Source organism: Ixodes scapularis, unplaced genomic scaffold, assembly GCF_016920785.2.
Source record: "Ixodes scapularis isolate PalLabHiFi unplaced genomic scaffold, ASM1692078v2 PGA_scaffold1__304_contigs__length_218370807, whole genome shotgun sequence".
NCBI classification, from domain to species: Eukaryota; Metazoa; Arthropoda; class Arachnida; order Ixodida; family Ixodidae; genus Ixodes; species Ixodes scapularis.
Genome location: NW_024609846.1, coordinates 150,494,901 through 150,519,079, shown reverse-complemented (window position 1 = coordinate 150,519,079; position 24,179 = coordinate 150,494,901). Strand labels below are relative to the sequence as shown.

Here is a 24,179-nt window from a genome sequence, read left to right as displayed (position 1 = left end):
CGACCAGCGAGGATAAAAACGCGGTTGTTAAGCCTCTTGTGACTGCTTAGGACCTTCTGCGTAGAAACGCAGCTTGGTCGCGGGCAATCACAAGAGGCTTAAAAACATCCTGTAAGTGGCGGTGCAACGATGTTTGTACCTTGCGCAGATACAGCTTAAAATTAATGCCTGGCATATAGAGCCCATATGAAACACGTTAGATTTGGTTCCCGTGCAATGGTAGTCGCAGAAACAAAGAACGCAGAACGAGCAGCGTTCGCTTCCTCGTATCTCAGCGAGAACAAGCGGCCACGTGATCTGGAGCCGATTATATGCCGGCAATGTTTATCAGTCACGCGCTGGGGTTGGCAAAGCACGTGACACGCGCCGAGGTCCGGACACGGTGGCTACCGACTGAGCACGGTGTGCAATAAAGAAACAAAAAACGACTAGGCATAATGGCATAGTCAGTACCGTATCTGTCTCGCAACTGAAGGGTCGTGGGATTAAGTCCCGCTTCAAATTGTTATGTTTTTTTTTTTCTTTTTAAGTTTAATATATTACTTTATAAAGTGAAATCATTTGAGACATGCGGCGACCGTTTAAGGGAAGCTGCAACACTTCTTCAAAAAAAAAAAACGATTAGAAGTGAATTCTGGAATATTTTTATCCCTTGGATTTGGATATCACGTTCCTTTTACCCGAAGATGTAACTAAAAGCGAGAAAACACGAAAAACCTTTGACCACTGGTGTCGTCATAGTAGTGAGTGCTATTGCATGCTTACCAGGTATATTTTTCCGCACTAACGCCAGTCGTGACGTCCATTTCTGACCTTTTTTGAAAATAGCAAAAGTGCGCGTGCATAGCTAGCATAGCTGCATAGCAGGGGGATATTCTGAAAACTCCTAGTGTGAGATCAGGCCCCGGTAAAGGGTATCCACACGAAGGAGAACTCCGCGGACGGATGTCGTGACGTCAACAACCCGGGAAACTCCGCCCCCGGCTCCGCGGCGTGCACCTGCGGAGCTTTCGCGCTGACAGCACGAAGCCTCCGCGCCTACGCCACGGAGGAGAACGGCGCCGCGAGGCGTCAAAAAGGGATGACGTATGTCTCACGTGATGCGCGCTCCGCGGACGAAAGGGGCGGATTTCTCCTTCGTGTGGATACCCCATAGCAGCAGTCCTTTAAAAATTAATTTCTGCAGCCTCCGTGCATGAAAATGAAATCTAATCGTGATATTCGTAATCCTGAAGGTCAAAAGAAGATGATTTGTTTTTTTTTTTCTCTCAAATACAGAATCCGTTTGGTTCTCTTTAATTCGCATTACACGTCATGTTTGTTAATCACTTTCATTCCCCGCGTGACGTCACGTTTCACGCGAGTGTTGCGGGTTCTTTGAAATTCCCGCGAGTCATGCGGCTGTGACGTCATGACCCTATCAACCAGTCAAAAGTTTTCGCGTCACGCCACCGACGCTGGATTTTCGGCCACGCCACCAAGGCCGGCTTCTCTGGGACACGAGCTCCCTAACGCTTTCGCGTTAAAACGCTCGCTTTCCTTCTTGAAATGACACAATAACGGAGACGCTTCTTGTTCAGCGGCGTTCCGTCCGAGTATTGGCAAGGTGATCGAAATATAGGGGGCGCTCTGAAACGTTTGTCGTCCCCACTCCTCCGTGTTTACCCAACACAAGGCCTATGAACATGCACACAGGCTTTGTGTACATCGTCACGAATAAACGTAAAAATACTAACAATAAACGAAGTGATGTTTATTTTTAGTGCCGGAACTCTCCCGAAAGTAGTCGTTAGAGAATGCGAGCTTGTCCCACATTGGCATTTCTGCCGAGCTGGGAATATACACCGTGCGTGCTGAATTGTTCATGCAGGCCGGAGTGGAAACAAAAGATCCCTTACTCCCCCTCACCGGAGACCACGAACTGAACCTGAATGCTGACGCGGCATTCGGTTAAATCAGCCGAGCTTGGAGTCAATGTTAATTGTCGTCTTATCTGTGTAGTTTTAAAGCTAGCCGCCTGGGGCGCCACGGTCTGAGCTCCTTCTCAATAAGAGTGTCCCATTATTGCAAAGAAAGTCGCGTAGCGTAAAAAAACAAACAAAAAAACTTTCTAGCTGTTTGTCGTTTCAGCCTATCCGGAGAGCAAGTCGTCTGCTTCTTGTACAGGAGTTGGCGGTGACGTCAGAACAACGCCGAGCTGTGATTGTCTGGGATTGAAAGGATAGTGGGCAGACGTCAATGCTAGATGCCTTAAGGTCTACCTACTATTTTTTTTTCCATCAGCCAATAAGAACTCGGCTTTCTGACATCATCGCAACTCCTGCAAAGAAACAGACGAACTGGCTCTCCGCATAACTTCGACATCATCCGACGCTACAATCCGTTGCAGCCACTTAAAACGCTTCATAGCGTTTTCTATTCACTGTTAAACCTTTCACGCACTACAAACGCTACACAATGCTGTGCTGGTCTTTTTTTTTTAGTTATTGTTGCTGATAGCAAACGCACAAAGACGACGAGCGTTGTGACGGTGCACATTGGACGCTGCTTTATTGGCTTTATCGGGACTTAACGTTGGCTGCGGTCTGACTTAATTGTGAAACGGAGTATAAAAAAAAGGTCGAGGAGTGAATAAGTACAGAGAAGTCGAGATCGAGAGATAGATGTGGAAACTTTGTGAAATGAGGACGTGGAAGTTAACCGAAGAACGTCCGCGCTTGTCGGCTAGTCGCGTGATATAAAAAAAAAAAAAATAAAAATAAAAGAAAGAGACTACTTCGTGGTTAAAACTTGAAGGTCGATTAAGCTTCGCCTTTAAGAGTGGAGCGCGATAGCGAAATATATAAACCAATAAACTCCCTCTCGTTCCCAAGCCGTGCAAGCGTGCCTCGCGTGGCCTTGTCGATAGCGTGTCCGGCTAGCAACCCGAGGGGTTCGAATCATGCCTAAAATTCTTCAAATGTAGACTTAACCCGAATGAACTACTTCATAAAGTGAAATCATTCCAGACATGCGGCGATCTTTAAATTTCATTACATGTCACGTTTTCTAATCACTTTCATCTACACTCGTGACGCCACGTTTCACGTGAGCGTTAATTGTGGGTTGTTTGAAATTCCCGCGCGAGGTCAAGTGGCTGTGTCGTTATGATCCTATCGACCAGCAATGGATTTTAGTGCACGCTACGAACGCCTGCTTTTCTGGTACACGAGCTTCATAAAGCTAAGCGTTAAAATATCTCTCGCGCCTCAAGAGTCAAGACAGTCTTGCAGATACTAAATAGCTGCACGCGAGCGGTGGATTAGGTTCGAACTAGCACTGATGTCAGGACTCGTTCATGTGGAGCAGATAGAGGGAGCCCATCAACTCAAACTGCGTTATCATCTACCGTTTCGAGAATCCTCTCTTCCTTTCAATCAGACCGTGGTGACAGAGGCGCAGATGATAACGGCAGTTCAAATCGATAGGCTCCCCACTATCTGCTCCACATGGATGGTCCTGCTGTCAGCGCTTGTTTGAACGTAAGTCACCAATCAAGCGTTCCTCAAAAAAAGAAAAAAAAAATTCCCGCTCGCGTATCTGCGTGACTGTCCAGAGGGACAAAAAAATCAGACCTTGTTAGGCGTTTCCTTTGGTCAACAGTACCACTAGTCTGAGCGAGTTTTCTTTGTTACTGAGGTGTGAGCCACACTCTAGAAAAATCCGGTGAGTTTGCTTCCCCGCACAACACTCGGAGAGGCAATCACCGCAACTTACGGAGGCAGCTCAGCGAATGACGATGCCGAAACATATGTTTAGAGTAAAAAACGCAGTCTAAGTTGTGACATTAAGCAATGCAAGCGTGACGTTTTGCATTGCTTAATGTCACAAATCAGACGGGATTTTTTGATCTAAACATGTGTTTCGGCAGTGTCATTCGCTGAGCTGCGTCCGTAAGTTGCAGTGACTGGCTCTCCGAGTGCTGTGCGTGAAAGTAGACGCACACACTTCATTTAGAGTGCAGAACCTCGGTATCTAATGCAAATGTAGCAGGAATTCAAGAAATCCCGAAACGTTACGGCATAGATGAGAGGAGTGATATGAGGTGAGACGCATCATGCTCGCACATTTTTAAGACATTGAGGATATCAAGTTTACATATTTTGCAGGAGCTCAAAAGAGGGCGATACTACCCCGTAAGGGTAGTATCGCCCTGAGTGTCGTCACCTCTTCTACTCGTCCGTCGTTTATTATTGCGCTGTTCCCCTTTCATAATGTCAAACCAACTCGCCCAACTTTGTGTTGTTGTAAATCCAAGTTCGACATTATTCCAATAATGTGCTGCAAAAGCGGTCCCGCGATATGATCGCCACTATAATCGACCGTCCGCACGTAGCTTGAGAATAACAACAAATTATAAAAAAAAAATTATCTCTAAAATTTTTTCTTTTTTTTTTTGTTCGCTCTACCAAGCTGGAGATTCTTAAGCCGACAATACAAAAGCAGTGTCGTCACGTCGGTTGCCACGCAAATGTCCCGCGGAATGTCTGCAGTGGCGTCCTTTTTCTTGCACTTGTAATATCTACATTGTTTTTTTTTTTTTTTTTTACTTTTATAAGTCTTTTATCACAAACCTACGAAAGTGCGTGCAAACGCGGTTCCTTAGTTTGCGTTGAAGAATGATTAAATCAAGCGGTTTTTTTTTTTTTTTTATGTGCGCTTTTTGCGGTAGCCAGGCTGCAGCGAACCCTTTTGTGTGCTGAAACGGCCGAAACGCCTTTAGCAGTGTCTTTGGACGAATTCATTCGTCGCCACTCCAGAGGTCGGTCAGCGCGCACTATGGAGCAGCCACGGAAAGAAGCTCTCGGCGCATCTTCCTCGTCTAACACCTTCCGTCGTCTGGACATGTCTCTCACGAAAGCGTTCTCCTTATGCACTCCAGAGGCAACGAGGACTCCTTTTCAGTTGTAGAGTTGTGGTCTCGCTTGCCCCCAGCCCTGCTTCGCAGTACGCGTCAACCGCGAGTGCCTTACAGGACCGTGGAACATGTTTCGCAATTTGTAGAAATACTATAGTGGCGTAAATATTGATGCTGAACCTTGATTAGATTTTTATTTGTTTCCAAGTTCGCTCATTAACTGTTAGCTGAGAGCGTACAGTCAGTGACTAGAGCGGATCGAGAAAGAGACATATTGTTCGCATCCGCGTTGCCACGAATGCGTTTTCAGCATCTCGCTACACGGTGACGCGAAGTGTCCTGCGTCTGCCGCCTTGTCGCATTATCTCGTCAAAATTCGGCGAGCCTTTGAGTTGTTTTGAAGATCTGACATTGATGACGTAATGCGCATGCCTCACCTTCTAGTAGGTGGTACTCTTCTCTCGGGCGTTCCAAAAATATGCACTTACGTTCCTTACTTTTTCCCTCCCCTTCTCTAATAGCTCCTCCTCCTCGGATAACGGAAGCGGAGTGTCCGGTTTGTCCCGACTGTCCGTCCAATCACGAATGCGCGCCCCGCATCAAAGGTACCCAATTAAGACACCTAATTATTAGGGCCTCGTCTTACTTTCGCAACAAACACCAATTCTTGACATTCGACAAAACAGTATCTTTTCTCTGGCGACCCAAAAAATCCTCAAAACTACCTCATAATGAAAATATGTTTTTACAATGTGAAGACTGTAAAGCATAAAACAAGTTGTAAATGTTGTTATAAAATACGGGGTATTTGGGGAATAGAAGAACAGTGTTGTTATCACCTCAAAATATTATAGCGCTACTGATAGTGACCAGGTGCCAACGTTTCAGAGCTTACTCTTGCTAAATTAAAATATTCTAGCATTTTTTTAATGTTTAGTGAGAAAATGGAATCCATTCTTAGTAGCAGACACCATTCATCTTTATCTATTCTCGGACTTCGTTAGTTGTTATATTCTCAAAGAAATGTTCCGAAAATTGCTGTTAACTTCTTTAAACGGATAACGGTAAGTTTCGAAAATGTATTATTTGGTCCTCACCACTAGCGCTACACCTGAGCACCTATATGTAGCGTTTTAGTGTTGTTTATTATAATAAATATTACTGCTGGTAATAATAATCATAATAAATATATTGCTTTATTTTTTTCTTTGTACCCACAAAGAGCTGCGAAGTCTTTTGTATTGTACACTGTCAGTTCTTGTTTACAAAAACACTGTGTAAAAGACGCGCAACAATGTGGAAATACACGAATACGAGTTTGCAGATCAAGTTACTACACAAACTGTGAGTTAGATAACACACACTCCTTCAGAGTTAATTTAAAGTGAACGAAATATAACACATTTATTAAGTTCAAATTGCCTACAATATTAAAAGCAGGCTGTATAAGGGATCAGGTGTCAATTAAAAAATTATATTAGGATAATGTATTAAAAATTGACGACAAGGTCTTGTGGCACATGAATGTCTATACTTACAAGGAAACTTAATTCTAACCGTGTTATTTACTGCCCTATGAAAAAAATTATTATATCTAATAGCTCTTCTCGTTAATAGGTTTCAAAATTTAATAAATATAGCAACCAGATAGCAACCAACCGTAACAAAAAGGCAGTTTCCTACAAATCTACCAATCGTAAATAATTCAAAAGAAATACTGTACATTGTCAACCATTTTAATTCCAGTTAAATATCGCAAGTTCCAACAAATACAAATTAATTTAAGTCCCGTGTGTACGAGACAGCGAAAACGACACACCAGAGATCATGGTGAAGTAAAAGACCGTGATTACCGAGTGATCATTCCCAAATTTCTTATTGCTGAACCAACGACCTTAGAAAAAACGCGGTAAATGAAAGTATACTATCAATGTAGATTCCAAAGGCAATTACCTATCACATAGGAGACTCCAAGTCCCAAACACACAGGAGAAAAAGACAATCTTCCGATTTCTTGGTAATGATATTATATCCTTTACAAACAAAAATAAATAAGAAGGGTCCCCGGTTCAACCCTTGAGGTACACCAGAATCGATAGAGACAGCTTGAAAGCGATTTGCCAACACGAACAGTGCTACTACTGCACAAATATAAGTTGGTCTTGAACCGTTCACAAAGCTTAGAGGTCAAAAAACAATACCAACTATCCCAGCACACAGCTTTGACAAAAAACAAAGTTTGCAATAAGGTAAAGAATGATCTACACGTTCGAAGGCCTTCGACATGTCAAAATATACAACGTCAAGTTGGCTTCTGCTGGAGCCTACCGGTACACAGAGTTCTATAAAAGACAAAAAAAAAATTGTTTCTACGGGCTTTTCCTCTAAATACCGTGCAGAACAGGACTGCTGTCCTGGCTAAGAGAACTATAAACCCGGTTATGCATACCCATTTTGAAAACCTTCCGAAACCATATAGTAACTAAGCAGGACGGGAGCGATAGATCACCAGTTTTAAAGATAGGTACAACAATAGATGATTTCCACAAACATGGAAAATACCTTTCGTAAGAGGGAGGGTAAATATATGGTTCATAAGCGGAGCAAATACATCAGAACAAGCCTTAGTGATAAAATTGTGTATACCGTGAGTTCCCGTCGATAACTAAGGTTTTCATTTGGCTTGGAGAACTTCTGTGACATCGACAGTAAAAGCAGATAAAAAAAAGTGAAAGCCGTTTACAACACCCTGTAACGCCGAATTGGAGCGCAGCTCTTGAGGACGAGGAGGGAAGGGTACTGAGCGCCACGTGTTCCCGGGGGGGTCACATGACATGAGGGAAAGGGTCACGTGACCCCCCTCTGAGGTCACGTGACCTCGGGAGGGGGTCACGTGATCTTGGAAGGGGGTTACGTGACCTGGGGGTGTCACGTGACCTATGGGGAGGGGTCACGTGACTCCCCAGGTCACATGACCCCCCCGGTCACGTGACCAAAATTTCTCCGCCAGATTTAGCGGGAACATTTTTCCGCTAGATTTAGCGGGGAAATTTTTTCGCTAGATCTAGCGGGGAAATTTTTCCGCTAAATTTAGCGGGGAAATTTTTCTGCTACATTCAACGGGGGACTTTTTCCGCTAGATTTAGCGGGGAATTTTTTTCCGCTAGATTTAGCGGGGAAATTTTTCCGCTAGACCTAGTGGGAAAAGTTTCCGCTAAATTTAGTGGAGAAATTTTTCCGCTAGATTTAGCGGGAAAATTTTCCCGCTATATTTAGTGGAGAAATTTTTCTGCTAGATTTAGCGGGGAAATTTTTCCGCTAGATGTAGCGGGGAAATTTTTCCGCTGTTTAGCTTGGAAATTTTTTCGCTAAATTTAGCGGGGAAATTTTTCCGCTAGATGTAGCAGAAACATTGTTCCGCTAGATTTAGCGGGGAATTTTTTCCGCTAGATTTAGCGGCGAAATGTTTCGGCTAGATTTAGCGGGGAAATTTTTCCGCTAGATTTAGCGGGGAAATTTACCCATAATGCACCGCGGTTAAGGCGACGGCGACGCCGACGCCGCTCAAGCCGGAAACGGGCGCCTAAGAGCTGCGCTCTAAAATAAAAGTGAAAGCCGTTTACAACTCCCTGTAACGCCGAATTGGAGCGCAGCTCTTGAGGAGGAGGAGGGAAGGGTACTGAGGGGAGGGTAGACCCCTCCTCCTCCTCCTCCCCTCATTCTTTAATATGCTCCGGGGGGGTCACCTGACCTCGTGGGGGGGGGGGGGTCACGTGACTTCGGTGGGGAGGGGGGCCACGTGCCCTGGGGGGTCACGTGACCTTGAGGTGACCTTGGGGGTCACGTGACCGGGGGGGTCACGTGACCTTGGGGTGACTGGTTACGCCGACGCCGATGGCGACGCCGACGCCGACGCCGACGCCGACGCCGCTCAAACCGGAAACGGGCGCCTAAGAGCTGCGGTCTAAAAAAAGAAGTACGTGCTTTTGTCAAAATTTTGGATTCTAGCAGCAGTTTTCAAACCAGAATGGGAGGAACAAAATTAATGAGAAAAACGATCGGCTATGCAAGTTGACGTGGACATCGAGCCAGTTGACTCTCGTGAGTAGAAAGTTTGTGCATTGTTGTACATATTGTTTTTAGCATTGTTCCATAACCTCCAAAATTCCTTAGTTAAAAGTTTTATTTTATTTTTGACATTCAATAGGTGCAAACATTTATGCATCTTTTATACCCTTTTCAATAGAGCACGATAAACGCTAAATTGAACGCACTGGACGTTCAGTTCAGTTTCTCTATACATTCGATTATAGTGCGACTTTATACGGTTTTCTTTCTTGAGAACCAGCTAGGATACATAGATTTACGTGCTTGCTGCGTTGGTATAAAATCCCTCATCGCATAACATAATACTAAAGTTAATTTAGTAGTGGCAGAATACGCGTTTCGGTCCGGTAAAATATCAGGCCAGCTGGAATGAGCAAGGCTATTGTAAAGAATCGTAAAAGTTCCCATTCCGATACGAAAACAAAAACAACTCGGTAATGCAGTGGAAGGTACAGGCACACGTTTCCGCGACCATTTTGAGCACTGAACAAAGCTATGCGCGGGCGCTGCTCCTCTCCCCGGAAATGCCAAGAAAAGTTGTTCCCGAATATAGTGCGATATGGGCGGTCCTGATGAGGACGGTATTGGGTAGCACGGTACAGGCGACGAAGTCTGGCGTTGAGACACATGCGGTGCTTTTTTCTCCTCTAACACCCGGCGTATCTTGACTGCTTAGGATCCGCGGATTTCACGCTCTAAAAAGCCATGCTATTGGAATATCCAGTAGAGGCATTTCACGACAATTTTTAGAGCGCAGCTCTTAGGTGCCCGTTTCCGGCTTCAGCGGCGTCGGCGTAACCGCGCGGTGCATTATGGGAAATGTCCCACAATGCACTGGGCGGGGAGGAGAAGGAGCGAGAGGAGGACGAGGGGGAGGGGAGGAGTGAGACGAGGAGGAGGAGGAGGGGAGGAAGAGGACGAGGACGAGGGGGAGAGGAGGAGGAGGACGAGGGGAGGAGTGGGAGGGGGAGGAAGAAGGAGGAGAGGGAGGGGGAGAGGGAGGAGGGGGAGGAGAAGGAGGAGGGAGGATGGGAGGACGAGTAGCAGGGAGAATGAGGAGGTGAGAAGGAAGGAGGAGAGGTATACCCTCCCCTCCAGTACCCTTCCCTCCTCTTCCTCAAGAGCTGCGCTCCAATTCGGCGTTACAAGGTGTTGTAAACGTCTTTCTTTTTTTTTTAATTTCATGTTTTGATCTTTTGTTGCTGAAAGTACTTCACCCGGTCGGGAATGAGCGTCCCTATTTATTCTGGCAAGTTTGTGTTTGGGAACGATGCTGCGACGCCCTAATGTGACCACGATACCACTTAGCAGTCGAGGTAGGCCGTTCATTTATGGCCAAGTTAAAGGGTAACTGCAAAGAAAAAAAAGTATATTTTTAAACAGCCTAACTGGGACAAGCATGCCACAAAACAAATCTTCGGCGAAAAAAACAAATCTTTTTGAGCATTAGTTACGCCACAGGACGTAATTTAGTCGGAGTCACAACCTCTCCACATTTGAAACTCCCGCTCTTTCGACGGGCGCGGAGTGGCTGGATTACGTCACTCCCTGACGTATTGCAGCCACTCCGTGACGTATAATACCATCTTTGTGGCGCGCGATTTAAAACGGACGAAATAGCCGCAAACTAAAATCAGTCCCGCGGAATAAATATTGCCGTAAAAAAATTTGTTTTTGTTGGAAAACTTGTTTTGTGACATGCTTGTCCCAATTAGGCTGTTTAAAAATACATTTTTTTCTTTGCAGTTACCCTTTAAGGACTCACACCACCTCGTGTCCAAATCATGCAGCTCTTATGTATGCCTGTAAAGGTTTCACTAAAGCTAACACTAAGCCGTTGTGGCATTAAACAAAAAAGGTAAGGTTAAAAGCGACATTGTTTCATCTGGCATTGATCTCAGTACATTGCTTGCCAAAGTGTCGCATTTAATAATAAAGTCAATATATGTACATATAAAATCTAGGCAATCATCTTACCAGTGGCTGCGCATAGTTAAGAGAATGTTATGGGCACTCACATTGTTTCTGAAGCCTATGCTTTCTTATTCTGTATCCGCTAGTTTAAAGCATGACATGCCTTTTAACGGGATTCCAAAATCTCTATCCCTAAAATTTTTTCGTTTGTCCGTTCGTTTCCCGCAAAATTTAGTGGGTAAACTGAATCTGTGTTTAAGTCACGTGACGTCAATATGTGTAATGCTACCTGAGTTCACGTGATCTATACAACAATTAAGTTTCCTGCCAAAGTCGGCGGGAAAACTTATGAATCCTGACCTGACGTCACGTGACATTGACACCAATCCAATTTCCCGCCTAAATTTAACAGAAAAATTAATGTCACGTGACCTCGAGACATATACGCCAATTTAGTTTCCCGCTCAATGTATCGGGGAAATGAATAAAGAATAAAGGTTCTTTAATTCCCGAAACGACGGTTTAATATTTGTAAATTATTTTAAGCACCTTAACTAACGCATTTTATGCATCATCGGACTTTGGAGATAAAGATCGCTGCCAAAGTTTTTTGTGTTAGTGTCAAAGCGTATGACACCACTTCATGCTCAGCTGCAGGAAAACCTGGACTCTTCAACGTGGCGAGCATCAATACAATTTACAATCGATCCCACTGGCTGCCTTTGAAGCCCCGAGACCAAGGTGAAAACCCGTTTTTTTATTAAACCATTCGTTGAGTCTTATAGTCTTCCGAGTTAACACTTAGTGCGTGCGCTTAATATTATTAATGCGATTCCTGAACCTTTAGCACTTTATCCTCATTGTGTTCAATTTATGTTCTATACGGAAAGTATCCCATTGTTCCCCATAAGAAAAACTTGTCTCACGCAATTCAGAATCTTGATAACTCTTCGAAATAACAGTTTGAGCTAACATTAAGTGAAATCCGTTGTATGTATATATATTTTTTTTCAATATAGTAATTAGTTCAAGTCAAGACACTGCTGCTATAAGCTTTTCTTTTTTGCTCGTTAGGCTTCTTGTGATACAAATATCTCAACAAAGGTAAATATAATACTACATGGGTGACGATGGAAAATGGGTCAGGAAGAATGAAGAGACAAGTAACGGCAGGTAAAGAGAGAATACAAGAACAGGGGCGGGAGCGAAGTGCATTCATATATATAACGGGAGGATCTGGACATTAAATCGAACGCCGTTTAATTGAACACTGCTTCATCGAAGCCGTTTCATGGACCGCCATTTCACCAAACTTTGTTTCATCAAAGCTTTTCATCGTACACCGCTTAGTTGAAGAATAGAAATTTTTTTATCTAGAAATTTTTTGATCTAGAAATTTTTTGATCTAGAAATTTTTTGAACATCGGAGGATAGCAGGTTTTATTTTTCTAGGAAGAGGAAAGTTAATACGAAAAAAATTAATTTGTTTTTCCGCTACGGCTGCCATTTTTTAGAGTAAGTAATGACTTGTGCTGCTAATGTGGCGAATAATAAAAGGCGACACATCCCTCATGTTTTATAACACCTGTCATCACTTCTTTTTTTATAATCGCCAGAAGCGTGATTTGCAGCCCTTTAACCTATGTTCTAAGGAAGGAAGCTACTTTCCTAGAATAGAATGAAAAAAAAGAAGTAATAGATTAATGAAAAAAAAGGTGCGGCAAGGAATAGTTATAATTTTTCAAGATAGTATTTTTTATGGGTATACAAATAGGAAGCAAATCATGTGGTGGAGCACAGCCGCTTAGCTTCCTGGAAAACCAGTGGGTCCCATACCCATTCCATTTTTATGTCCTATAATTCTGCAATCACACTTTTGGTAAAATGTGTCCAGGTTAGTAATTTTATTTTTTAGTATTTTCACAGCAGCTTGAAAACAACACACAAGCCAGAGGAAAACATATAAAAAGGACTATAATGTTCCCAACCTCGGTGAAGTGAAATTCAATGAAACGGCGCCAAGCAATTTAAGGAAAGACTTTCAGTAAATCGTCGTTCAATAAAATGTCCACTCATTTTATGAAACGCCGTTTGATGAAACGGTGCTCGATGAAATGTCGGGTACCCGATAATGTCAATAGTCGCATTAATTAGCACAAATCACACATCATTACTCTCGCAGTTCCAGCGAAATACGTGATGACAGTGCTTGACAACCTTAAAAGGCTACTTAATACTGGAACAGGATCACGTTGGTGACATGCACTGTTCCGGCATAGCATATATCAAGTCTACTGAACTAGTAAATAGAAAAAGGGTGTTGGAGGAAGGCACATGAGAAAGATCGCACGCTCGTAGGCAAGTATCACGTGTCTCTTCCTAGGTGCTACAATTGGTTATCTAGATAGTGGCTTCTGCTATGACTCCGAGTCGCAGTCAAACAAAGTATAGAATTATATTCATTAAGTGAGAAATATACTGTGTAAGTTAAATTGATTATTGGCCCTTTGAAAGAACTGCATAAGTTGTTTTCCTAAAGATTAACTGAAGTGCCTCTTAAGAAAATACTTAAATCAAAATCATTTGGTTTCCGGAATACGGCATATAAAAAAATTATTTTAGATTATTGCACCAAGTCGGCCACACAGCACTTTCAAAATAGCGCTGAAGCCTCTCCTTCCCGGCGTGAACGGTGGAAGGAAAAAAATATGACGTATTATATAGACATCTCAACATTTCTGCGCCTTCCTCATGTCTTACCCGAGCAATCAAAAAACCTGTTGGCGTCCTCTCACAAACGGCAAGCGCGATACCCTTGAAACCTTTGTGTAGAACGTCACACCCAACGGTTGGTGTTTCGGTTTTTTACCCGTCTATTGATACATGCTGGTCAATTTCTTGTGATATTAAAATTCACAAGACAAAAATACTCTAGAATTCACCTCAAGTTCGTTTTTTTTTTTCAAGAACCTCTTTGACTTACCTTGAACACATCGGGGTTTAGACTTTAAACAGAGGTGGAAGAAGAGATGCGTTTTGCGTTGTAAACTTTAAAAAATGAACATACCTGACAAAAAATTTAAATTAAGAACGTGAATTCGCTGTCCACGGTGGCCGTCTGCAGATGAAAGACAGCTGGGTTACGCGACAGCCGAGAAAAAACAGCTGTTGAGATATAGCCTAAATTGGCCAAACAGGTATCTTCTTTCTTGTTTTTCTCGTCTATTTATTGTGTTTCATTAGTCAAAATAACAAAATCAAGCAAAAGATCGCAGCCGGCAGCAAGCATTTGACTCGAAACGTATAGTCTGCTACGGTGCCTACAGATCTGTCTGTGTCAAGGTGAATACATCCTTTGTTGCTCTGAGTGGTGAGCGCGTGATGCGCTGGCGGACGCGGTACGTGACTTACGAGAAAAAATGGCGTCTAAGCATTGTCTAAGTCCACGTGTTTGATCCGAGTCACACCCGATAGCGCGCACTTAATTTTCAAAATACTTAAAAAAAAAAAAAAGCTATTGGACGGAAATATGGCTCAGATGTCAGCTTATAAGCAGGGGTCACACTAATCGTACATTATGCAAAAGAAAGACGGCAAACACAAGTCACCGTAATATCCGTGGTTCGAATGCCGCGTACCAAGCTTCTCCTTGAACTTGTTGCGACGCACTATTCAAAGTACGGATCTCGCGGCGACTCGCGTTGGAATCTGTAAGCAGACCGTCTTTTGTATGATGTATAAGCAGTGTGACCCCGGCTTTAAAAAAAAAGAGCCTGTGTATGAAGGCACTCTAGCCCTGGCTAGTGCTTGCCTTCATCTGTCAGTTGTTGCGCCAATCAGACACCTTTTTTTATCAGACGATCAACGTAGGAAGGAAACTTAGGCTCTAAGTTGTTGGCACTTTGCTCAGTTAAGCTCAATTTTTTAATAATGACGAACAAACATCATTGCTGTCTACCCCTCTGTACAAAATACTAGCGCAATACGTTAAGCAAACGCTTAATGTGATGCAATCGAGAGGCCAAGGATGCTGTTGGATCACGTTGTATACGAAAGAGATATAGAGTCTTGTCTCTGCAGAACCGGCAACCCGATCCTTACAACTTGCACCTGACATGCAGGGAGGAGCCTGATAAATGGCACTGCCTCGACGTAACGGGGCGTAGCTTTTCGTGCTTTTTTTTTAGTTGTTTTTTGTTAGGCATTTCTTGCAAGGAAAAAGTAGACCGGACTCAACAAAGCACGAAGTAGTGTGGCGAAGAAAGTAAACCAATATAGCGAGTGATCATTGACTTCTCCGGGGCTTTGTCTTGATTTGCTTGTGGGCCGTGGGGAAAGAATTGCCGTTGATTTGAATCAAAGTGGTAAGTGGCTCGTTAATCTGGCATCTGATGCCTTCGAGAAAACATACGAAGGTAGGAAAGAAAGTTGACGAACAACACTTCGGAATCCGACAGCCTGACATAGGATTTTCTCGTATCGGGCTGGCGTAAGCCCTGGTCCGTAAACCTTGCTCGTAAAACACGATGCCGTCTCCATTTCCGTCTGCCTTCCTCTTCCGAAACCACCGCGCTTTTCTAATTTTTTTATTTTGTCGTGCTCTCGGCCTCTGTTTGTGGAGGGCTGAGGTAGTTGAGTTTTATCTATGTATTTTCCCTACGTCGTAAATGTTGGCTTCAAATCAACAAGGCTTAGAGGTCTTGCGTTGTATTTTTAGTGTGTGGTATTCAGAGTAAATCAGATAGTATTGTGCATTGATGCCATCCCTTATTTGAAGAGAGAGTGACTTTTTTTTTAGTGGGGCACAATGAAAAATTGATTACTGGAATACGTTTTGTTTATATCTCAGTCAGTATCAAACACTGAAGGGATGCCAAATGAATTTCATTTTCTATATATACTCAGTAGACATCCAAGGGGTACGTTCGCTGTTCCATTAATTGTAAAAATTATTTGCTGTGCATTGCGGCAGTGATGAAAGCTAGGAAGTGCTGCTGGGGATTATGAATGTTTGTTTATGTCCGGAGTACTTTTGGATTTTGCCAGTTCAGTGGCATAAGACCCATCAAATTACGTAAATGTTGCTTTCTGTATCAATAATACGGTGAGAATACTAGGATAATGGAATCCAGTGTATTCACTTTGGGGTTTGGGGGGGAGGGGGGTGGGGGGTGAACGGACTAACTGCATGTTCACTGCGAAGAGCTTTAGTATCTTTATAATAGTGCAGATTTTCCCATTGATTTTTCATTACAAAAGAAGGATGTGTAATTGGAATCTTCTCGCTTCCAATTAGGCAGCTTGAGGCTGTTTCTACGGAGCGTATATGCTGTATGCAGGGGACGTATTTTGGCCTGTGGCGTTTGCTTTACGCGCCTTGGCGGAACAATGGACGCTGCACATCACGCACATCAAACGTGCCGTCAAGGAAAGATCGCCGATTCGTAATGCATACTTGCTCATGTCGCTGTTTTTTTACAGCGGAGCAGTTAAGGGCTAGGTTTCCCAGGATCGTGTCCGTGTATGTCGACACAAACCTACCTGGACAGCTACCGCCATCTATAAGCGACGGCGGCAAGCACACAACCAGTATGCTTTCCGCCGTCGCTCGTAGAAGGCGGTAACCTTTCCAGTATATAATAGAAGAATGAATAGTTGGGCACGTTGGTGGGAATTCATCGTAGGAAACAGCGCGAAAAACAGACGACAACGATGAAGAAGCACACGGTGTATCAAGTACAGCTCCGCTGTTCTTCCTTGTTCACGAGAGTGGAAAGGCTGAAAGTTTTAGATTCGAGAGCACTCCAGCTGGGTAAAATTTAGCACTATACAAGTTTTTATGAAGCGGCTTCAATGATGAGAAAACACAGACAAAACAGGCGATGGCTTATTCCCGCTAGCAGTGTCACACAGTGTGCTACATTTAACAAATTTTGTAGTATAGTTAAAATCGAGCGTATTCTAAGTCTCTGTTTGCAGCTGTACGTAGAAGTGCTTTAATCTGTGTCCCCAGAATGCCGAGCAAGGCGGCGGTACCTGCTCAAGGTTGGCAAGCCAGTGTTGTTCCGGCACAACAACGCAACCTGGGGCTCGTGGATGCGCGACAGCCACAAGCGGGCATTCGACGCCAGCAAGTTCTGGGTCACGCTGGACGGGGACCACACCACTCTACTCGAGTACGTGGACAACAACTTCTCCCGGCGCTACTCCCTACCGTACGCCTTCCGCGGTAACACACAGGTGGTATACAACGGATCTCTTTACTACCACCACGAGAACACAGACAGCATAGTCCGACTTGATCTCGGCAACAAATCGACCGCCGCTCTGAACCTAGCTGAAGATTTCTCCAGCGCACGTCTCTTGTACGCCACGCAACACAACGCCATGGACATCCTGGCGGACGAGAACGGCCTCTGGGTCATCTACGCCAGCAGCGGGTCCAGCAACACGCTCGTGATGAAGTTCCACGAGAGCGCCATGAAGACTGAGCGCGTGTGGAACCTCACCTTAGACCACCGGACAGTGGGTGAGATGTTCATCGTGTGTGGCGTCTTGTACGCGGTGAACAGTGTCCACGATGTGGCGACGCGCATCAACTTCGCTTTCGACCTGTACGAGGAGACAGCCATTGAGATGGCCCTCAACTTCAGCAACCCTTTCCGCAACACGTCCATGGTCAGCTACAATCCAAGCGACGGCTCTATCTACACTTGGGACTTGGGACACCAGCTTTTGTACCCGCTTCTATTCACCAACGTCAGCACGCATCACGATGTCTGAAGTTTCTCGACCACTCGTCTAGAATGAGTGCATTTTCTGTGTGGCATCGAGTTCTCAGTGCTTCGGGACCACACGTTTGCAAACCAAAGACGTCTGGGAATGAAATGGATTTTCTGCCTCAGTTTGGGCATTTTATTTCTGCCAGCTGTAAAGCCCGTGGGCCTAACTTTCTTGAGGTGGTCCTCATAATGCTGACAAGAAAGATTCAGCCATTTTTGTTAGGAATGATGGAACGACACCTTGGAAGAACCTTGAACCAAGGTCTATCTTTCGTTGTCCTGTGACGAGGCATTTTGTTTATTAAAGGCTATGTAAGTAAGAAAAACATAAACCATATTACATACGTATGTAATAATTTATTTTGGCTCGTAGAAAGCGCGACATTGATCAGAGGAAAACACAGTGGCGAGATAGAGCCATCATATTTATAATTGGTAGAACAAAAATGTAAAAAAAACAAAAAAACTGACGCGTAATTCCGTCTAATTTGAGGCTTTTTTATGGAGGATGACTTGAACTAAAAAAATAGGATTTATTGTTCTTCTTAAATCTTCCTAAAAGTTTTGTTTATGCTCTGAAATACCCCACGCGACGCTTGTGATCTTCTGAACGCAAAGATGTTCGTTCCAAAAAAAAACAAAAAAACGTATTTTGTTTTCAAATGACGGCAGAGTGTTCCAATTGCTACAGAAAAAAAAAATCATGATAGCAACCCCGTGCGTTCTCTTTAAAATGACAAACAATTAAAAGCAGACAAAGGGTTTGATATGGCTGAAGAAGAATGAAAGTGCCGTTCATTGAGAAACATTTTTTAATACAAAAATAAAGACCCTTCTGAATGCTTGTTGTGCTGAATATGGAGGCCAAAACGAGTATCAAAACCTCTTCAAGGTAGGTATATCGAAAACGAAAAAAAAAAAAAATCAAGTGGGAAAGAAGGAACAACGCTTACGGAGAGCGTTAAAAATTAAAAAAAAGTCAATGTTTTTCGAAATATATTTTTGAAAGGTACGGATTTAACGTAGTTTTTAGATAAATGAAACGTTTTACTATGGGCGCTAAGGTATTACAATCTGCTAAAAAATGGCCCATTAAAAATGATAAACTAAACTAAAAATGTGGCGATTTTTTCAACGTCAGTCTTTAACTGAGGCAAGACTGAACTACTTGTTGAGTCTTGCATCTCCATCTGCACTTCTAAGGGTAAGAAAACTTTAGTATGCGCATGAAGGCAATCATTCTCAAATCAGAAGGTGACGAAATTGAAGACTGGTCATTTTTTATCCAGGAGTTGGGTTGTCAATGTATGTTGTGTCTATGAAAAATTGCTATGAGCTGTCGGGTGCATGGTTGTGTACAATAAATGGACATATATGAAAGAGATAGGTTTGAATTGTTTTTAAAAAAAATAATGTCAATATTCTCATGCTTGATTTTCTTGGATGATATCTGCCTTTCTGCTTTTAACATAGTTGAATAAGTATTAGAAAATAATAAAGAGACGTATATTGCAAATCAAATCAATAAATATATCTTTATTTCTTTTTATTTTGTTGCCGCTAAACTGTCACAATATGCGGCAGAATATATAACGTCCTTCTATTATGGCGTTTATTTAGTTATTATCGTCTATAAAATGATTACTTTTTTACGATTAGTAGGATAGGCTCTTGAAAGAAAACCTGTTTTGACACCAAAAATTATGCCTTCTAGAAAGACACCTCAAGCAAAAGAGCAGTTTGGTTTAGATAACGCTATCGTCTCCTGTTGAGATCAAACTACGAGCGCCAAGTAGTTATTAGAGAAGTTATTACTTAGAATATTTATTACAGTTGTTTTTAGAATTACCTTTTGTTTATACATTAGAAGTGGGAATTTTAGGCAATTGGTTCGTTTATTATCTAGTCACGTGCGTTATGCCTGTGATAGTCGATAGTTTTATGCTCAAAGAGTAATGTTTTACTTGCAAGTGCAACTAAAGTTTAAGCAATCTTAAAACGCCAATTATGAAGTAGCGAGGCAAAACGCTAAGTAAAACAACTTAGAACTTCTATCGTCATTTCGGAAATTACAGCTCGGCAACATTCCGTTCGTTCAGTGCTTGACTAAACAATGTAAATTAGAAAAGGCGTTTGATTTTGAAAGCAACTACAGATTACTCTCCCCTTAACGTGTACCGCAGCTCAAGATACAAGTGTTGAATTTATGCGACCGTTTACGACTCTAAAACTGCATGTTTGAAACTCGCGTTTTCAAGTAGTCGCTCCAAAATAATGGCATGATAAGCAGTTGTTGTTTTTCTATCCCGACGCCCAATTTGGGACAGCGGAGGCGCCCCGATAGTTCACCGGCACTAGGATTCCTGTGTCCCATCTAGATCGTAGGCGGGATCATACTTTAAAAGAGGTTTCAAGAGAAGTGACGAACGTTCGTGCCTGTAGTCAGGGACAGATTACGAAAGCCGCAGCCCCACTACTCGTGCGTCATAGGCGGCGTTTGCATGGATGGGAGAGTAGCACATAGAACAGAATACTTGCGAAAAGTCCCTGCATGCAACACTGCGTGAGGTGCGTTATAGAACCTCTTTGGCCGCGAACAGGAGTGGCACGGTTCCGGTTTCGATTGCCCCATCGACGAAGTACTGCATCTCGGCACTGCATGAAAATGAAGGCAGCGGTCGCTTGCATGGCACCCATTGATCTTCGTGAGGGCCTCCGTCAAAACACGGACCCCCAGCGGCCGGAAGGACCGGCCTGGGCATAGTGAAGAGTAAGAGTAAGACTTGTCACGTCCCCTACCATTCTGGAGGCCGGGCTACCACTCAAGAATCCAGCATTACCCTCTCCAGGCACGGATCATTTAGAAAGCTTAGGACATGGTGTGTGTATGTTTGTGCAGCCGGAAGCTGGTCTGCCTTATTGGGCGTCTGGTGTGTCACTTCTGGATGAACAATTTAGCCAGTGCGGTACAACCGTTAACCTGGGGTCTTTAACGTGCAGCACGCAGTAGTGATACACGACCGCACGCCGGTACGATGCTCATACAGATTGGAATGGGCAGGGTTGGGGATTGTAGTAAAAAGCTAGGACATTGAGATGCAGGGACTTGATGATCGGCGAATACACATCACCTCCCTTACCTCCGCGCAAACTATGGCACGTCGAGAGTCCCCAAACCCGCTCAAGCATTCTACTCGTATTGGTGGGCAACATCGTAGATTTAAGAAAACCCATATATTCAAAAAAGCTTGCAATCTATTTGGTCGTGACGTGATGTCCTGGATGGAGGCTGGCAAACGGAAACCGAAAAGGAGGCCACAATGTACCAAATTGATGCTTTGCGCGACCCCACTCCGCTAGGATCGCTTCGCTTTTACAAGTCGTATATGAGAGGGAACCAATCCCATGCGCCCAGTCCCTGTGCTTCACCTACTTCGACCTTATCCAAATCGTCATCTCTCTATTCGACGCGGTATGATGGCGTCCATGTATCCCCGGCTATGCGATAGACTCAGTGTTCACAGCATACATAGCTACAAACATGCGGGAACGCTCAAACATCTTCCAATCATGTCTGTTTCACACAAACTTATACTTCGAACATGTCTAAAAACAGTTTATATGACCACTGTGACAAGACCGTCCAGCGAGGAATAAATACTGCCGAGACAGAAGGGGGATTTAGGGAACCGTTTGTGCACACCCGATAGGGTACCTTGGGCCCTCCGGTAGGAACTGCGCATGTGCGAGTATTCTGTGGTAGCGCGTGCGCAGTTAGTACTGAAGGGCCTATTGTACCGCGTCGGATGCGCAGAAACAGTTCCCTAAAACACCCTAGTATAAGCAGACTGTGTTTTGTGATGTATTAACGGAGTAAGGGCGGATTATGGGACGCGGGGTGTAGTGAGTCCTAAGCTACTCATTATCGCAATAGCAATGAGATTGTGGCCTTAGCCGAAAAGAACGCCCACGGGGGAATGAGGAAGCTAGAACTGATATTATAATGAGCTCCGCCCCGCGCTTCTTAAACCCGCTTTAGACGGGGAAATTTTCCCAGCAATTTCGGCGTTCCTGGCGAGTTGTTCCTTAGCTTTCCTTAGATCCTGGCGTTGCGACACGAATTGCTCGGATCGCGTCGGGCTCAAAACAGACGAGCAACTCGGACAACTTGGAGACGTTTGAAGTGGCAGTAACCAATCAGGGACGTGATACTTTCACGAGACATCCCTACGGCGGTGGTGATGACAACTAGAAACTTGGTTCTGGTTTGAAATAGATAGTTTTTTTTAAAAAATAAACTATCTAAGAGAGATTAGAAAGTGTCCACAACGCCATTTAAAGACATAAACCATGTGAATAGCGCGTAACTGTGTGTCTGACAGCTGATAGTGCGAGAAAATTAAAATAAAATTATGTTGATGGAAAATCGTAGCTGCGTGTAAATGCGTGCGGCCCGTGTTCCCGGTGTTGCGACGTCAAGTCACTGGGAGAAATCGCCCCGTTTGAAGCGAGCCTAGAGCTATCACTGACATAGTCCGGCTTGTCTGTCCGTGGTGAAACGGAGCATAATAAGTAAACCCATAGGATAGTTTTGCTTTTCAAGGAATTTTTTTAGAGTAGACGGTGCAAGTACCAGCTTAGATTACGTTCGCACAGCTAGGAATTTGTTATATTTCATTCCATAAAAACATCTATGGACGCGTTCATTGCTCCGTTTTTGCGTTTCGCACGATTATTTCCTGACTGGGCGTTGACTACTTGCACCGTTTTAAAAAAGGTCATTTGGTAGCAGACATTCATGGGGGTCTTTTTGGCACGTGATTTCCTCACATTGGTCACTGGGAGCTTGAAAAACCTTATGGCCTAACAAATTGTGTTCACGTGTCACCCATGTTCACACCTCTTGTTTCGGGGATAATTCTTCGACGTTCTTGACGACTAATGATCAGTTAAGGAGCTATAATAAGTTGCTTGAAACGCGCACCATCCAGCTCTTCTTAGGATGTCAGTGGGCGCTTGAGTCTGCTCTATTTTACTCCTACTCCGACGCTCCGAGTTTCATACGCCGAGCAAAGCAACTAAACGAATCATAGCGTATACAGGAGCGCGATAAACCGAAACTGTCGACGAGCCATATGTGCCACTCGCAACTACGTCTCGTGGATACGGATAGCAGAAGCCGTAATGATTTTGGAGATTAATTAATTAAGGCCTTGGTGTATCGGCAGCGTGGAAAGTAAAAAAAGGCGACGACGTTATGAAGTTTATACAAATGTTTCAATACTCTTGAGAGCTTTAGAGACTCGCCTCGATAACGTATGCATGAAAGTTTTCTCGACCGTTCTGCTTTACCTGCTGAATCGCTTTACCGAGATTTAAAAGAATGAAAACATTATTGAACTCGCTTGTCGATGCAGGGAGCTGGTAAACTCGTCATATGTATTTTGTGCTTCCGTCTCGCACTGCGAGACGGAACCCGTGGATGTGCTATCGGCACGTCGCCGTTCAATGAATAGCGCGTCAATATTTTTTTTTTTTCCTGAAGAGATGCACAGATAAACTTTTCCCGGAAGGCTTGAGGGTATTGCGGCTTTCCGAACAAAGCATCTTTATTCGCGAGGCTTAGCATTCTAAAGAAGACAGCGGTCCGGCTGTCTTCTCATGACAACAGCTTTTCCGCCGACGCACGCTACCGCTCGATCGATAGCGCGTTAATTAGTTTTCAGGCAAGATGCACCAACAAGCATTTTCCGGAACGATATAAGTGCTGTCTTGGTTTTCAAACCAAATGGTCTTATCTGTTGAAATTAGCACTATTCATCTAAAAAGGGGCAGGTGTCCGACTTTACCGTTCGTCTCGAGAACATTTCTGTCGGCGCAGCCATCTTGTTTGTGGACGAGACATCACGGTCCCCCCGCTCCGAGAAAAACTCGGTGCTCGAAGAGCGCCCTTGGTTGTCCCTTTGCGGAGGCGTTAGTGTTAGTGGCCGTTAGTGAACTGACCACCACGCTCTGGCGCTCCGGAGCACGAACTTAAAGGTAGCAAGAAATTAATTTCCAACTTATTCTCCCTTAGCTTTCCTCTCCAACTCACAAGCGAAATGAGAAATTACATTGCCGTGGCGTAGTATTTCAAGGCAGAGATGCGAGCGTATACCGCTAGCCGTACAAGAGGAGGGAAAGAAGGAACTCCCCTACTGCTCGGACCCTCCTTTGTGTATCTGCACGTTGCCATTCTCTCCCTAGCAGATTAGCTTGTCACTCAAATTTCGCACCAAAGTTGCTTGACCTCCTCTCCCGCCCGTGTCTTCCGCAGTACTGAGTGCCACTAGAGAGATGGAGTATAGTGACACAGTGCTCGTGTCCGATGGTTGAGATGGGGTCGGCTGACGTGCTTTCGGTACGCGGATATTTCGCAGGGAAATGGCCAAGAGCTTTTACAGGAAAAGAGTTAAGAAATAGTCACCTATGTTTTCAAG

At 44.0% G+C, this 24,179-nt stretch overlaps 1 protein-coding gene across 2 annotated transcripts in view; it reads left to right on the top strand.

Moving 5' to 3' along the window:
* LOC120843915 overlaps window positions 1-18,624 on the top strand; it is a 248,074-nt gene extending 229,450 nt beyond the window's left edge. Inside the window, exons 12-14 of one of the 2 annotated variants that reach the window (XM_040215388.3) lie at window positions 5,419-5,502; window positions 11,570-11,659; window positions 16,932-18,624. In XM_040215388.3, the coding sequence (XP_040071322.2) occupies window positions 5,419-5,502; window positions 11,570-11,659; window positions 16,932-17,701 (944 nt within the window). In that variant the 3' untranslated portion in view covers window positions 17,702-18,624. The remainder of the gene's footprint in view (window positions 1-5,418; window positions 5,503-11,569; window positions 11,660-16,931) is intronic. The other variant, XM_040502768.2, reaches the window with a different exon arrangement.
* Window positions 18,625-24,179: the final 5,555 nt, after the last annotated feature.